Here is a 16703-nt window from a genome sequence, read left to right on the forward strand (position 1 = left end):
AATTAATTATAATTAAATTTTGTATAACATATACAGTTTTATTTTTTGTTATAAACTTCAAATATTTACAAAACTCGAAATAAATGAAAGTTATTATGTTTAATGCATAGATTACAATTAGATTCAAAACTTAGAATATTTCTTATCTATATTATACAAACATATATACTAGTATAGTGAATGTATATATTACGAAGTTTAAGGGAACTAAAACTTATATAATTCTGACTTTTTGAAATATTATTTAACACCAAATTTGTGTTGCAAATAAATGGCATTTTATTTGCATACAAAGCAAACAATCGGATTATAATTACAAATTATCATAGATAATATTCATAACATAATAGATAAACAAGCTTTGTTGTGAACACTTCCATTTCAATTAATATGTGATGTAGTGAATATCACATACTTGGGAAAGATTAAATATACAAAATGTTTAATAATCTTACATAATATAATCTTCCTGACGAGTCTTTCATCTTTGTTTTGCCAGCTTTTTTTTTAATTATTAAGATGATTTAAGTGATTTAATGAGCAAGAAATCTATAGAAAGATCTAGTCAAATAAGATACATGTATATGACGTGTGGTATACATGACTTAAAAATATAAAAATAGTAACGTGTATATCGAAAAATGACTGGCAAGTTGGAATTGATTTTCACTGTACAGGAGGATCATATAAAAAAATAATCTACATATAACGTTTTCTTTTCTCTCTCTCTCTCTCTATAGTTATATTATACACACATTGTCATAAATTTCAAAAATCTCTCACACTTTCGATTTCCTCTAAGAAATTGGAAATCAGTAACATTTACAGTTATCTTATTCAGAAAAAAGAATATATATATATATATATATATATATATATATATATATATATATATATATATATATACATACATATATATATATATATATATATATATATATTTATATATATACACAAGACTCTTCTAGTATCTCACAAACTGCAACGTATAAAGCATTTAGTATATATATATAACGCTCTTATATAGATCCACTAAAAAATGTGAACCTAGATTGGAACACTCGACGAGTCTTAATTTCGCCTGTCTATATTTATTTCATGATTTTAGGGAAACTATATATGTATAGAACTTGTAACAACAATCGTAATAGGAATATTTCATGGAAGTACTATAAGAGTTTAATGTACGTAATTGTAGAATTCAATCTACTCTTTTTCCATGCTATTACGGATAATATAAAAACTCTGTATTTTTTTGTAGATTTCTATTTAAATACAAATATCAACAAGAACTTCGAAGTTATAAAAACAGGTTTATGTCATTCCATTTCAAAAAATTTGCACGAAAACTTTCGTGAGTGAAATATTATATTCCACTTTAAATGGAACAGAGTTGCTTATACAAGTTTTCGCACTAAATTTCTCAATGGTTTTTAGTACTATTCAGTTGGTTACCAATAGTGTCACATCTTCGATAATAAAGTAAATAAGGTACTCGAGGTGATGTGGGCCTCAACACATTACTCTCTGGAACGCTTTTCACTGCGCTATCATCATACCTCACCCAAGATCCATATCCTATGTGAAAGGCATCTGTGATGTAATGACCTTTGGTAGCTTCCTTTCCATCATGATACGTAACTGCGAATAATTTGTACTGTTTTTGCTTCGGCCCTAGCTTTTTCACAGTGTTTGGTGATAAAAATTCTGCAAAAGTAAAAAATTTTCATGTTATGTTTGTCTCATCAGGTCATTAGAGAAGATTAGAGCAAAATAGATTGAATTTATATTTGATATACTTACTACCATCAATTTTTAGATCTACAGGAAATTCCATGCTCTTCAATATTTTTGAGCATCCGTTGGAATATTTATCAAATTTGTAAACGAACCATTTTAAATGTAATATAAGAATAACAGGCAATTCTTCCAAGGTAACTTGTTTCCATGCTTCTATCTGTTGCCTTGTTTTACTACATGTCATTCCTTCTACTTGATCCTTTCCAACGAGAATTTCAAGAGCACTTTTCACGGATTCAGCTTTCTGTAACAAATTATATATCGAATATTGTATATAATCTCGTAGTATAGTATAAGTAATAGATAGTAAAATATAATAAATAAGTCAATTCAGTGAAAATTTTTAATATACTAATTTTTATTAATATACTAACTTGCACATCAAGTTGCAGTGTAAAGAAGGGTTGTACATTATCTGTCGGTTGTTCTCCTGCTCTCGATATCCTGGATCGCAATTGTCCCCGAAATATATCCGATAACGGCGTTCTTCCAAACTCTGTACATCGTGTGACAGCACCTTTATTTTTTGGTCCCATTACCTACATTGGTGTAAAAAATATAATAATGAATACATTATATACATACATATATATATATAGCAATCTTTTAGATGTGTATTCTCTATTGAGCATCTTACCTGCCACTCTTCTTCATCATGACCGCAACCGGCATTATTCTCCGTGTTAGCGATTGCATTTTGATCGTTATTAACCAATTTAATCAACTAAAACATTACAAATTATTACATATTATGAATAATTTTGGAATAATTCATACTTTTGTAATGAACAGAATAGTATATATATATAAATCTATACCTCTAACATCTCGTCGTTGATGCCATTTAGAAGACATGATAGGAACTCTTCTGCGTCTTCCTGCCGTCCTTCCACGGAAAAGGCACCAGCAGCAGAGGTGTGCTTTAACATTGTATATATATATGATGGCTCAAAAGCAACACCACTATGGATATCTATGACTGTATCTTCTCCTTTTTTGTTATGAACTCTGTCTTTTCTGGGCATGCGAGCAGCCTCTGCTAAAGGTGTAAATTCGCGAACGAACTTGACCCTTTTAACAAGATGAAATAAGTTAATTTTTTTGTAATATATTGTTACTGTATTCATGTTATTTTTGTAAAATTTGCAAGTACTATGCATAGAAGTACTAAAAAAATATTAAGATTATGATCATGAGATGACTTACATATTATCAATTAAGGGCGTAGCAGAATTCTTGCTCCGATTTTTAGGAAGTGGCATAGCTTTGAGTAGATTATAAAATGGTGGACAGGCTAGTAAAGCTTGCAAGATACTATTAATATAACAATAGTTGCTGCGATTAGTTAATCCTCTTGGTAATAAGCTCACGGTCTGTTTATCCATTTGATAACTTGATAAAAATTCTGAAAAAGATCAATATAGTTTTAGTATTATACTTGCATTAATATATTTATATCAAAATTTTATTATTCTAAAATATTGGAGTGTTGAACTTTTGTACTTACCACCTATCCTATATGAATTTGGATCATCGTAACAATTTTGTAACATTCCATTCTGCAAGGTCTTGTAATCGTTTACTTCATCTGATGTGCTGGATGAATCGTTTTGATTCTTTGGTGTGGAATTAAGGCTCGTTGATTCCTTTTGAATTGGCATTTTTGGTGTGTTATTCTGATCAATCGTATGTATCGTCGGTTTACAAGATGTAACTATTTGCGTTTTGGTATTATCTTTTTTCAAAAGGCTAGCGTAAGATCTGGGGATTGTAGTTGCAGATGGTGCAGTAGATACAGACGCGGGCGACGGAGCTTTTGGCATGACTGATGAGTCATTTGATGTAGCTGAGGAACCATTTGGTATTTTATGTTCAACAGTATTATTTTGGGCATCTTTTAATATAATACTCTCCTCAATATTCGTTTCATTTTTATCTGCCTTAATAGGGACAGATTTAGGCGAAGTTTTTGTAACAATCGTTGTAGTGTTGGATGCAGTTTCATTTTTAAACGTTTTATCCATCTCGCCATTTTGATTCATTTTGACGCCATTATTAGTATCGTCAATTTGCATACCATTGCAATTTTCAGTCCATACAATATTGTTTGGTACTTTTACGTCCTTCTCTGTTCCACTGCTAGCCATGGTTGTTTTATTGGCAGTGTTTTCGTCCATATTTTTGACAGATTCTGATGTAGAATTATTTACAATGGTGGCAATGACATTGTTAACAGCACTAGTTTGCAAAGAATCGTGGCTGTCCTCGTTTACTTCATGACATACTGATTCATCGATGGTTGTATTTTGTACATGTTTATCTTGCACTTTGACGATTGGTTGTTTTACGATTTCTTGGTTCGATTGTTCCAATGGCACGGGTTGTGATTGTCGCACGCATCTGTCCATCTGCGGCGGATTCGGAGGATAAGTCGGCTGTGCGTGCGAACTAGATGAAATTGGTTGTGCATTCGGATGTGGATGAAGGATCGATGAATACATTGGCGATGGGTAATAGATTTGTCCAGCAGCTACCTGATGCTGTTGCGTAGAGACGGAATGATGATCGGAGTAAATGTACATGACTGGATGTATTTGTGGGTGAAATTGCGCCTGATCGCCCATGTATCCTGACTGCACTTCGTTAGTGGAATTAATTGCTCGACTGTAGTTGTCTCTTCTCATACCTCTGCTTCGATTGTTGCGGCGTCCGTTCTCCCTACCGTAATTCATGTCTTGAATCTCGACACCGAGATTGTATCCAGGATGGTGATATGTTAGTCCTGACACAAATGGCATATGGCCATTTGTGGAAACATTGTACATTGATGCTTGCCAGTCATTACACAATGGTGTCATCATCTGTTGCGAATAGGTCTGTGTTGGTGGCATGGCTGTAAATGAGGCATTTGCAAGGATTATCATATTTTACAAAGCCTTATAGATAAGTAAATATGGAACTTTTATATTTAAAATTATATACAGTCGAATTTTGCTAATTTGAATCTTAAGGGAATAGAAAATAATTCGAGTTATCAAGTGTTTTAAGTTACCAAGTTTTTGAGTTATAGAGACGCAAAAAAAAAAATTCGACTTATTGTTAGAGGTTCTGATAGAATTCAATTTTTCAATGTGTTATTTAAGATGCCGATTCAAGAAGCATTATTGACAATGAGACCCGTTATTATCATTTCTTTATACATTTAGTGATCGGACAAAGAAAAAAAGGAGAAGAAAGAGAAAGAACTGATGCAGAATTTTTTTACTTTGAGTTATAAAGATTTTATTAATAAAACTTCGAAATATAGAGGTCAATATTATGAATTAACTTATATATTTGACAAATTATTTCGAGATATCTCGAAATAATTCAAATTGTAGAAGTGAACTAGAGTAGTTCAAAAAATACTTTGAGTTAATCTCCTATTTTTCTTCAATTTATAAAGGTTTTCTTTAGGGAATAAAATTTTGAATTAGAGGTTCTCCAGTTAACAAAGTTCGAATTATTGAGATTCAATTGTATATATACATATATATATATATATTTTTTCTATTTGATAATATATTATAAAAGATTATATAAAGAAAAACGAACAAAATTTGTTTAAAATAATTTTATAAGAAAGTTTTCTTAGAGTTATTTATATTTTTTATTCCATATAATGGAATATGGAGATCAAAAAACAATCCAAGAGATGTATATAGCATATTTACCATTATACCAATGTTGTTGGTGAAGTGTTGGAACTTCTGTCACTGTGACAGAATTAACATTATTGTTATTATTTTCTGTAGCATCCCATGGTAGTTTTAAGGTACTGGTAGTATCAGATTTGAGGATGGTTAATATCTCATGTTTATCATTGTCAGTTAAATCATGTAAGTCTAAAAATTGAAGATCCATCTGAAAAAGAAAAAATAAGAATGTATATATGAAAAAAAAAAATATATATATATGTGTGTGTGTGTGTGTAATAAATAATATATATTATTTTTAAATTTGTTTTTACAATTGTAAAAATTAATCATCTATTCTTTTCACTTTACTGGATTAATTTGATGTTACAATAAAGAAATATGCACATACTTATGAACACACTTACTAATGCACATATCCATATCTTATAATAAATACATAATTAACAGATAACAGAGCAGTTTTGTTATTGTACATAATAAATTATACAATTTTCTATTAAATATAAAAAATTCCTTTTTAATAGAATTTTCAACAAATTTATAGATATATAGATTAAAATAGATGTTATTTTTGCTTTCAGTAAGCTAAAAATATATTCAATAAACGTAATGTGTTATAAAATATAAACGTTAAAGTGCTTTAATTAGAAATTATACCTGAGATTAGTTTCAAACTGTGCAATCTCAAAATTGATTTTATTGCGTTAAGCGACGCGTCGGAAAGCGTTTTAAGCAAGATTCGTGGAAGTTTGTTTATAGTCAAGGACAGTGCGAGTCCGTTTATCAAGCATCTTGAAAGATATCTCGAGAAATGTGACAAAATCATGGAGAAATCAACAGGAAATATTCGCCGAATTCGACCCGGGCGACGCGGAAACATAACCTTGATAGCACAGTTGATCATGCAAGAAGCATGCACTTTTGCATCTTAACACGCTTACGGATTAAAAGAAACTTACCTCGCTTCGAGTGACCATTCTCACGTCCACAATCGGCACAAAACATTAAAAATAGCACGGGCCGTGGGGTTGGGGGGTGATCCGGTGATCGGCACGATCACAGGGTCGTCGATGTGTGCTCGGCGATATTTTAACCGTTTCTCGATGTGGCGATGTGCCTCGACCACGTGAATATAATGATTGTGCGAAACTAACTAAATTACACCATCGAATTACACGATTCGTCGTAGGTATTAAAAAAAAAAAATGTTTCCACTGATTACGAGGTGCGAGCGATCATGCTCTCCGGCATTCGCACGTTGATCGCACGCAGTGAACAGTGATGAACAGCAGTGAAAGCGAACGAGAACCGAGAACCTTGCGCTATGATGCGACATGCGGCTACCGTTTTACTGTGGTGATTGGTGATGGCGCGACTTGCATCCTTATAAAAGCTTGTTCACAGGATCTACCTCTACACGGTCGATGCAACGAGAGATTTTCCATGTCGTGACTCGTGACCAATCAGCTTTTAGTTTCTTCTAGAAATGCTAGTAGATTGGCTAGGGTATCTTTTCCAGGGACACTGTGCTATCCAATCAGCATCAAGCTAGTTTGACGCTGATTGGATCACATGATTTGTGACGTTGCGATGCGACCATTGACGTATATAAATATCTGGATGGAGCCCAGGCGCGGGGCGCACGGGCTAAGGAAGAGGGGGGGACCGAGTCTAAGGGTGAAATCACATGGTGCGGGACAGAGAATGCGTGGTTCGTACGTCGAAACCTTGTTATCTCGAAAACCTTTCTAATTCGAATTTTTACTACCTTAGTTCATATCTACAATTCGAATTATATTTCGAAATATAGAAGTCAATATTATATGAATTTCGATCTATATTTCGAAAAAGTTTGATCAATAAAACCCTCATATTCCAATTCGAAGTAAAAAGATTCTGTATCTAATATTTTACTTTCTCTTTTCTCCATGTGTGTTCACAACGACAGGTAATTAATCCCAGCAATTTCTCATAAAATATCTTTTACGAACAATTGAAATATGTATTTGACATCTGCAGTTTCTTTTATTTATGCTTTGTGATTTATGACACGTACACACCTATATGTATAAATGGAACAATATATGTGGTCTTGAATACAATTTTAAATGACACTGGATGAATAGGTTTCCACAAAACAACAATGTACACACTAGCGTTGTATTGAATTTTATATATATTACCTGCGAATTCTATTCTATAGAAATTTTTACCTTTTTTTTGAAGAAAACATTTTTAAAGAAATAAAAATCTGGTAAAAGTAACTAGAGATGTTTTTCTCTGTATATAATATATAATATTAATATCTAAATTATATTTTTTATATGTGAAAAATATATGTGTTCTTTTTCTTAAAAAGTAATTATTCGTAATATTTTATTATATATCTTATTCAATTGAATATGCATGATTGAATTATATATATATATATATATATATATATATATTTATAATTTATTATACAGGATGATTCAGAACAACCAAGATCCTTGCAAAGACGTATTCTTGAGTTAATTCTGAGATGATTTTGTCCAAAGCTTACTTTTTAAATTATAAAAGAAAATAGTTACCGAATCACAGGACAAGTACAGAAGATAGGTAAGGGCGGTGCAACTCACTATTCGACACCGACGGTGATTACGGGACGCTTATTGCAATCAAATGTACGCGATGATATGCACGGTCCCTCTCTTACACACACACACACACACACACAATTTTCTCTTTTTTTCTCTCTCTTCTTCTCTCTCATACATATATATGTCGGATGGTGAGTTGTGCTGCCCCTGCCTACCTTCCCGTCCCGTGATTCGGTAACTATTTTCTTTTATAATTTAAAAAGTAAGCTTCAGACAAAATTTTCGTAAAGGAAAAATTCTGATTCACCCTGTATTATGCGTTTACATTAAACATTATGCATATGATTCAAATATATATATACCTCTGATTCAATTAAATAATTTTACTTTTGCTTTTATTATAGATTTTACTTTTTTATAATTTTAATAGGCAAATTGTGGAAATATTGCAAAATGGCATCAAAACTTGACAAAAATTTTAATAAAAATAAAAATTTTTCAATAATTGAACTAATGATTCGTTATAACGTGATAGTATTGTCACAATACAATTTTGTAAATAACATTTGTCAAAATTTGTTTTGCAAATATCATGTATATTAAATTCTTAATAATATATAATAAATACTTCATTACAAATTTTATTATTTTATTACACACTTTCTTACTTGCAACATTTCTTTTAAAAATATAATAAATGAAATGCCAGCAACACAAATAGAACGTGGTCAAGACATCACATTACATCATGTTATAATTTATATAGAAATAATTATGTATTTTTGTAAGCATATATACGGATTAATTTGATTCCTTCATGTTTTAAATATAACATAATTTAAATATTTTTCCAATTATTGAACAACTTCTTTCTAAATTTAATTTTGCAAATATATGTATACTGTTAACAAGACAATATATACATATATATTAAAATAAGTATATTAAATATATATTAAAACATACATATATATTAAAAATGACAACTTTAGTTAGTTTCGGGAACTTTCCATGAAACATCCTGTAGTGTTTAAAGTATGAAATTTCAGTTTCTTTTATTTTTGACAAAGGACATACATATATAAATGAAACAAGTGCCCACTAGCTTCATTGTATTTTATGCTACCTGCAGATGTTATGTTTGATATACATGGTGTCTGGTACTTACTGCCCTATCTCTTTAGGGCAGATAGAGCAGGTCAAACTGACATAAAAGTCTTTTACCATTTTGCGATTTTCGTTATAATATAACGCCATTCAATATTCACCATATCGTTATAATATAAAAATAATGCAACATAAAATATTATTACACATTAAGTATAACAAAATGTTAAGTAAAATTCAAAATGATTTTCATGTGAATCGAACTTTTGGAAACTTTTTATTCAGAACATTTGAGAATGAGAATTTTAGTTTCTATAAAGTTAAGGCTCGTAGGTAGTATTAATATTTTACCTGCAGGTAGTATAAAATTACAATGAAGCTGGTGATTCATGTTTTAAAAGTAGTATTCCGCAGACAGCACATAATCCTCAAAGATGACTAAAAAACGATATAAAGACATTAGATTATTTTTTAGATATTTTTAAGATGTCTTTTGTTATTTCTGTGTATAGGATACTTTACAATACCAACGATCTCTAATGGTCTGAAGAAAGAGCTTCCAAAAGTTCGATTCATATAAAAATCGTTTCGAATCCATTTTTAATATTTTGTTATATCTTGTTATATTTTGTTATAATCTCTTTATTCTCTTTATTCAGAACATTTGAGATATTGTGAACAATTTGGTAATGTCTTGACCACGTTCTGATTTATTTATTTTGCAGGTATTTCGTTCACTACATTTAAAAAAAAATTTATCTGGCAAGTAAAAAAGTATGTGACAAAGTATTGAAATTTGTAATAAAATATTTGCCATAAGAATTTAAAAATTAGAAGAATTAGATTTAAGAATTTAAAATACATGATATTTAAAAGCCAATTTTTTAATTAAATGTTATTTACAAAATTTTATTTTGACAATACTATTGCGTTATGGCGAATCATCTTACAAGGAAAGGATGGAATTATCCCTCTCCGATCCCCCCTGACCAAATACCGAAACGGTATAAGATATAAAAAAAGTTTCCAATAAAAGTTTTATGGGTTTTAATGTACTTTAAAACTGCATAATCAGATTTTTCAAAAAATGAAGGAGGGATTTCGAAAAATATGACATTTTACAAAAATCTGATTATGTGGTTTTAAAGTACATTAAAAACCATAAAACTTTTATTGGAAACTTTTTTTATATCTTATACCGTTTCGGTATTTGCTCAGAAATATAATAAGAACTGATTTTTCTCAAGAAGGTGTTTCACTCCTTTAACAACCATATGGGCATGTATAAAAAAATACGTATCTTCTATTTTGACCTATAATATATTCAAAGCGCATTAAAATCGGAGGGGGACACTTCCATACCTTTCCTTCTTAGTCCAATTGTTTAGAAATTTTTGTTAAGTCATGATGCCATTATTTGCAGAATTTGCCTATGGGAGTTTATATATATACGCCTCCATGAAATTACGGTATCATCGTATAACACTTCAAATTAATTTGTAGTTTATACAAATACAAGAAACACGATTTTAAAAAAATGATCGTAATAAGTAATTTCGTGAACGCGTATTCTCATATTATCATTATATATTATTATACTATTTCCCTCATCTCAATGTCGAGTGGGAAAGGCAATAAAATACGTTGTCATATTCGCGAAGAAGAGAGATAGCTTATATATATTTGCTTTTTTTTTTTTAGAAGAACGAATTCTTTACGGCGATAAAACGGATAGGAAAAAGGGGAGAAGGAGAGTTGTGTGTATGCATTTTCGGTAACCTTTTCTTCTCAGATATAAAGCAGCTCCATCACACATGTATAGTTTTGCGAGCCCCGTTTCTAATCTTACAGCGCATGCATTATGCATTGGCTGACCCAATGCGTTGTCCGTTTGACCGTATCGGGGCGATGAAAAGTGTTTTTCTTACATAACGTTAGTAGATGTGTGGGAGTCATTACATTACGCGAGCATAGTTTATATTAAAGAAGAGGGTGGCTTCCCTTGACGACGATGGAGGCGGTTCTTTTCCTTCATTCTATAAATTTTCATAAATAAATAGGAATATGAGAAAGTAATACGTACACACATAAATATATTGAATATAAAACATAAGACAAAAATGTTATATATTAACCCTCAAACTGAACACGTGGGTCTTTCGTGTCTGTGCCATTTTTAATCCATTGTTTTAAAAAAATATTAATAAAATCTCGAGGTTGAAAACTTATGCAAAAAAAGTTTCTGTCAAAAGGGACTTATAATTGAAAGGACAATTTAAACAGTTCATTCAGTGCAAACTGCTGGCGAATCTAAATCTGAAGCGGACACAAATGACCCACGTATTCGCTTTATGTATATTATATAAGAAAGGGTGAATAAGTAATTTTTTTTTTAAATATTGTTTTTTACTATTAATCGTTTTTTATATACATGCTCAAGAAAAACGAATCACTGGTCCATGCGATTCTTTTTTGGAATACTTGATACAGGCAGGAAATAACAAAAATATAGTATTTAAAAATATTTTTTCTTTAACTCTACTATATAAACTTTAGTTTAAACTTACAAGAAGATGTGTAAATTTTTTAAGAATTTTTTAAGTAATTTTAGAGTACAAAAATTAACTCGGACTCCAGTTATCCACGCGTTCAGGATTACGGTGACAAAAAAACGTGTTCAGTTTGAGGGTTAATGTAAATACTTGAAATAAGAAATAAAATAATATCAAATATAAATATTGTAGCAAACTTTTTGTAGTTTTTTTATATTCTTTTTGTCGGGTTTTTATTATTGTATATACATATATATACTTATATATATATAGTGTATCTGTCAGAGTATCACATTTTATATTTCTTTCGGTAACTTATTCTATATTATCCATTGAACAAGTTGAGGAGAAATCGCATTTATCATTCGAATAAATCACATTTACCCTTCGAGTAAATTTCACTTATCTTTTGCTGTTACTCATCTTGTGCACATGTGTTTTCGGAGCTGATCGTTAGATGGCGATACGTTTCGAATAGTTTTGCGCGCGAAATTGAGAAGACATGGCTTCTCGCTTTTCCCGGCTTTTCTCCGGCACAAAGCACTCCCTGGTCTTCGGAATCAACGACGCTTAAATCACGAATGTGTGGGAAGTACTGCCTGTTGCGTTTATTCACGCGGAATTGCAAAAACTAAATTCAGCAAAGCCTCGCCTACGGCGATTAGGTATGGGACCATTGATGTAACTTTGTACAGTACACAGGAGAAAGAACTTTTGATTATCGACTCGTTAGGTATAAGATTCATCTTTATTTCAATTTATCCGTCATTGATTGTAATAATTAAACACTGTTGTTTCTATGTTATTATCAATTTTCATACTTGTTATATTAGGTTATGGTATATATTGATAACTAAAGGCCAGCAAACAACAATGCGACAATGCATTATTCTATCTCTTTTCAACTCCAGTGAACAACAAAGATAGAATATTGCATTTTGTCACCTGTGTAGTTTGCTAGAAAATCATTATTATTTACAATGAAATTATTTAATACTATTTGTGAAATTTATTATATATATTTGATACTTTTTATTTGAACACTAATAATATTTTTTTTTGTAGGTGGATAGTTGAAAATTCTATGTTGAATGTTTTTATCTCCTCATTCTGTAAATTGGCAATCTAAGTTACATCTGCAGTATATGATATTTTAGGAAACACATAAGTTGATAGCCATTTGAAATAAAAGCATATATTCTTTCCATAGAATAAAGATCTTTTCTTTAAAAAAAAATATAAAATATTGTTTTTCTAAGGTAAAAACTTTTTTTTTATTAAGAAAGGAAGGAAGTGAAAAATAAAAGGATGGAAGCATGTCATTAAATAGTTGTACAAATTTCTGGTTAAATATTTAGTTAAGTTTATTGTAGTATTATAATTAAGTAATTTGTAATTAACAATTGCAGGTAGATCAATTATGATAAATAGTTATGACACAAAATTTATATTGTAAGACGATATATATGAGAAGAGGAAAAGGTCAGTTGAGAAACTGTCTTAAATAATTTCAAATCCGACGTGTCTCGCGCTCGTTAAATCTCTAATTGTTAATATCGCGGACGGACTGTTACGTGTTCTTTTTTTGTCGGCAGTTTGACTTGCGTCATTTACCGCAGCGAACGATAAGCATCCCGCGTGTTCTGCGACTCGGCTCGCATGTCTCGTTACCTGCGTTTTACCCCTATGTCCTACATACAAATGCTTTTATAAGTCATTTATGGTACTTACGATGGTGAGCGTATACACGGTCACTTTGCCTGCCTTTGCTGCGCAAAGCAAATAAAAAATAATTCTTTAATTGCCAGATCTCGTATCGTGATCTTGCACCACACATTAAAGTAATTTGACATGAGTAGCTTCACAAAGATTTTTTTGTGATAGTCTTTTTTCCACATATTTTTTGACAATCATTGATACGCCTGCACGTATAATATAACAGTGTTAGGGACTCATTTTAATTTAATAAAATGTTGCAAAATTTATAACTTTTCTTAGCAGTTATGTTGCTTTTATTAAAATTATATTTGGCTTTTAAAATATTGCTGTTAACTTAATTATGATAATTTCAATTTTGCATACACAGTCACACTATTCACTACATATAATTTATATACTAAAGAATATACATATATTTAAAATATATACAATACAATGCAATATACATATACATATTGTATATATATATATATATATATATATATATATATGTATATGTATAGTGCATTGTATTGTATATATTTTAAATATATGTATATTTTTTAGTATATAAATTATATGCAGTAAATAGTGTGACTGTGTATGCAAAATTGAAATTATATATATATATATATATATAAATATAAACACTTGATACATGTATATATATTAATACATCTAATAAAAAATATTATTTAGCATGTCAAGAGCTGATTTATATTTAGCTTTGCTTTTTTATTCAGATTTTTTGTAAATGTTCAAAATATTAGTGTACTATTATAAATACTATCTATATTATTCTAAATATCGATTTATTTAAATCATATTTGTATACAAATATACGGATGAATGTATTACATGTAAAAGATATACAAAAGACGCGCGTTTGAAAGATAGAGAATAATTATTATAGATTTTATTATTGTTATGTTTAACAGATTTTGTATCGTTATAGAGTTGCTGCACAGTGAAGAAGATCGAGAAGAGAAAGAGTGCCGGTAGTGTCGCGTACCTAGTGTCGACGTGTCCTTTATGTATGTACAAGTCCGTGTCGCGTTACGTCTCGCGTAATGTCGAAGTTTACGAATATTTTGTACAAGTCTCCGCGTCGCGTTTAAGTTCATCGTCGAGCGAATAAATATATATGATAATAAGCACTTGGCGAACTTCAAATGTCGCGCATCTTGGCTTTTGCGTGCCACATCGAAAGAAGAAAGTTTAAGCGGACCTTCCTGGCTACATCGAAGCAGCATCATGGCGAATGCCGAGAAAGAAGCGTATATAGATGGGCCACAGGGCAGATGCCGGGGCAGATATATAGGGGTAAGTACCTTCTTAAATAATATAAAATTCAGAGGAAGTTGATAAGCCGGGGTGCGCGCGTTCGAACTTTTCACTCGGCGCCTTCCATTTCTTATTATAATGAATGCATATCGGCTTAGCCGTGGCTAAGAAGGCGTGGCCGAAGGACGACCGGAGAACTCTGTTTTTTGGCGCTTGCGAGCTAGATATTCCGGCTTTAAAAAAAAGTGCCAAAGAATTCGCGTATTTTTTTGATAAATTGAAATTCAGCAGATTTCTCTTAAAACCGTATTTTTGCAAAATTATTAAAATATTATATATAAAGAATGAAAATTTAATATTTGTGATATGCTTAATAATTATGTCATGTAGAGCAGCGAGATGTATTGTTGCCACAAATTGATTGATATATTTCTTACGTCAATATTTAAAGTTGCAATACATACTCAATTATTTAATTTAAATAGTAGAATTAATAATTTTAGAAACATATGATACGAAAAATCGTGATACGATTTTTTAAAAATTTCTATATTATGCTAAGCGAAATTTAGACATTATTGTCGAAATAATAAATGTGTAATATGTATAATGATTGCTAAATCTTGATGGAAAATTTTGTCGGTCAATCTCGTGTTGCTTTCACATAAATTTCACATTTGGTGACCAATTCTCTCTTTTTTTTTTTTTTTTTTTTTTTTTTTTTTTTTTTCATCTGGTGGAAGTTACAGGAGAGGGCTGGTCTTCAACAAGTTTAATTCGAAATGTCAGTGCCAGATTGCGTTCGTCGAACCACATGTTGCCAACTGACTTCTCGCAAAGCCGCGCACACCCACGCGTAACATACCGTCGAATATTCCCGCTACTATTATTACTATCCGCGGGCTACCGCGCTACTCGAAAAGGGGGGTTGTTCGTTTTTATTCGTGTGCTGCGGTCTCGATATTTAGGAATTCAAACAAAAATATTGCAGATATCACGTTGCGTCGAAATGATGGCATCCAATATCGGAAAAGAGAAACGCGCAAAATTTGCAATCGATCTTCTTAGTCTTTGGTAAAAATATAACAACATTTTTTTTCATATGTTACATATAAAAAAAACTATAATTTTATACATACATGTATAATAGAAGAACTATAATAATGTAATATTTGTATAATATATAATATCTCTCCACAGATTGTTCTTTCTGAAAAAGATCTTAAAATTAGTATACTCATTCACTTATATTTTTCAAGTTTGTACTATAATACATTAGTTTATTCTTGAAATTTATAGTAAATGTTTGAAAGAAATGAAATTTAAATTATACAGTTTGCTTTTAAAGCCAATTCAATGGATTTTAATTTGTATAAAGAATTTGTATGTTTTCTTGTATGTGTGTATTTAAAAAATGCTTGCTGAGAAAACGTTAAAGTTAGGTGAATTCATTTAGAAGAGAGAAAAAGAGAAAAGCCAAAGTAGGGAATTATGAACGTAAAGTTCCACGCGCGAACGTAAAGCCTAACCACATCGCTTTATTAACGGGGAGAGAGAAAATAAATGCTGAGGAGACAAATGGTCTTTGGTACCATTAAATCATCCCGAAAAACTTAGTAATTTAATAAGCAATTTCATGTAAATTTTGAGGTCGTTACGGTAATGGCTTGCTGCTAGCCAAGATTTTCGGATATTTTAAGATCCACACAATTTTATTGATAAAAATCGCGATATATAAATTTTATCATTAAAAATACAGGATGTTTATTTTATGATTGGTGAACAATTTTTATTGTTTTATATGAATAATCGTAATAAAAGTATTTTATTCAATTTGTGTAATTTTGAATAGGTAATAAATGCTGTTTCTCACGTTTACATATTTTTAAAAAATAATAAAAAGTATCCATTTTTATAAAACGGACACTTTATATTCTACTTACTACGACGCTCATGACATAATCTGCTTCTTATACGCTATTTTT

The 16703-nt window shown here is 30.6% G+C and overlaps 1 protein-coding gene and 1 long non-coding RNA gene across 3 annotated transcripts in view; one reads left to right on the forward strand and one right to left on the reverse strand.

Moving 5' to 3' along the window:
• Window positions 1-933: 933 nt before the first annotated feature.
• Usp10 (ubiquitin specific protease 10) lies at window positions 934-6860 on the reverse strand. The gene is made up of 9 exons (XM_072909196.1): window positions 6458-6860; window positions 5514-5703; window positions 3308-4693; window positions 3007-3205; window positions 2619-2871; window positions 2438-2524; window positions 2175-2339; window positions 1804-2044; window positions 934-1707 (listed from the first exon to the last, which is right to left on the reverse strand). The coding sequence occupies exons 1-9, from the start codon at window positions 6473-6475 to the stop codon at window positions 1424-1426; spliced, it is 2823 nt and encodes a 940-aa protein (XP_072765297.1). The 5' UTR covers window positions 6476-6860; the 3' UTR covers window positions 934-1423.
• A 7489-nt stretch (window positions 6861-14349) lies between these two features.
• Window positions 14350-16703, forward strand: part of LOC140675369 (uncharacterized) — a 104758-nt gene continuing 102404 nt past the window's right edge. For both annotated transcript variants that reach the window (XR_012048385.1, XR_012048386.1), the window contains exon 1: window positions 14350-14757. This is a non-coding gene — a long non-coding RNA (uncharacterized lncRNA). The remainder of the gene's footprint in view (window positions 14758-16703) is intronic.

This window comes from Anoplolepis gracilipes, chromosome 17 (genome assembly GCF_047496725.1).
Source record: "Anoplolepis gracilipes chromosome 17, ASM4749672v1, whole genome shotgun sequence".
In the NCBI taxonomy this organism is placed as follows: Eukaryota; Metazoa; Arthropoda; class Insecta; order Hymenoptera; family Formicidae; genus Anoplolepis; species Anoplolepis gracilipes.

Coding starts and splice junctions, on each gene's coding strand:
- Usp10 (XM_072909196.1), bottom strand. Junction 4,694..5,513: donor CCAACAACATTGGTATAATG/GTAAATATGCTA, acceptor CCTCATTTACAG/CCATGCCACCAACACAGACC. Junction 3,206..3,307: donor AAATTCATATAGGATAGGTG/GTAAGTACAAAA, acceptor GATCTTTTTCAG/AATTTTTATCAAGTTATCAA.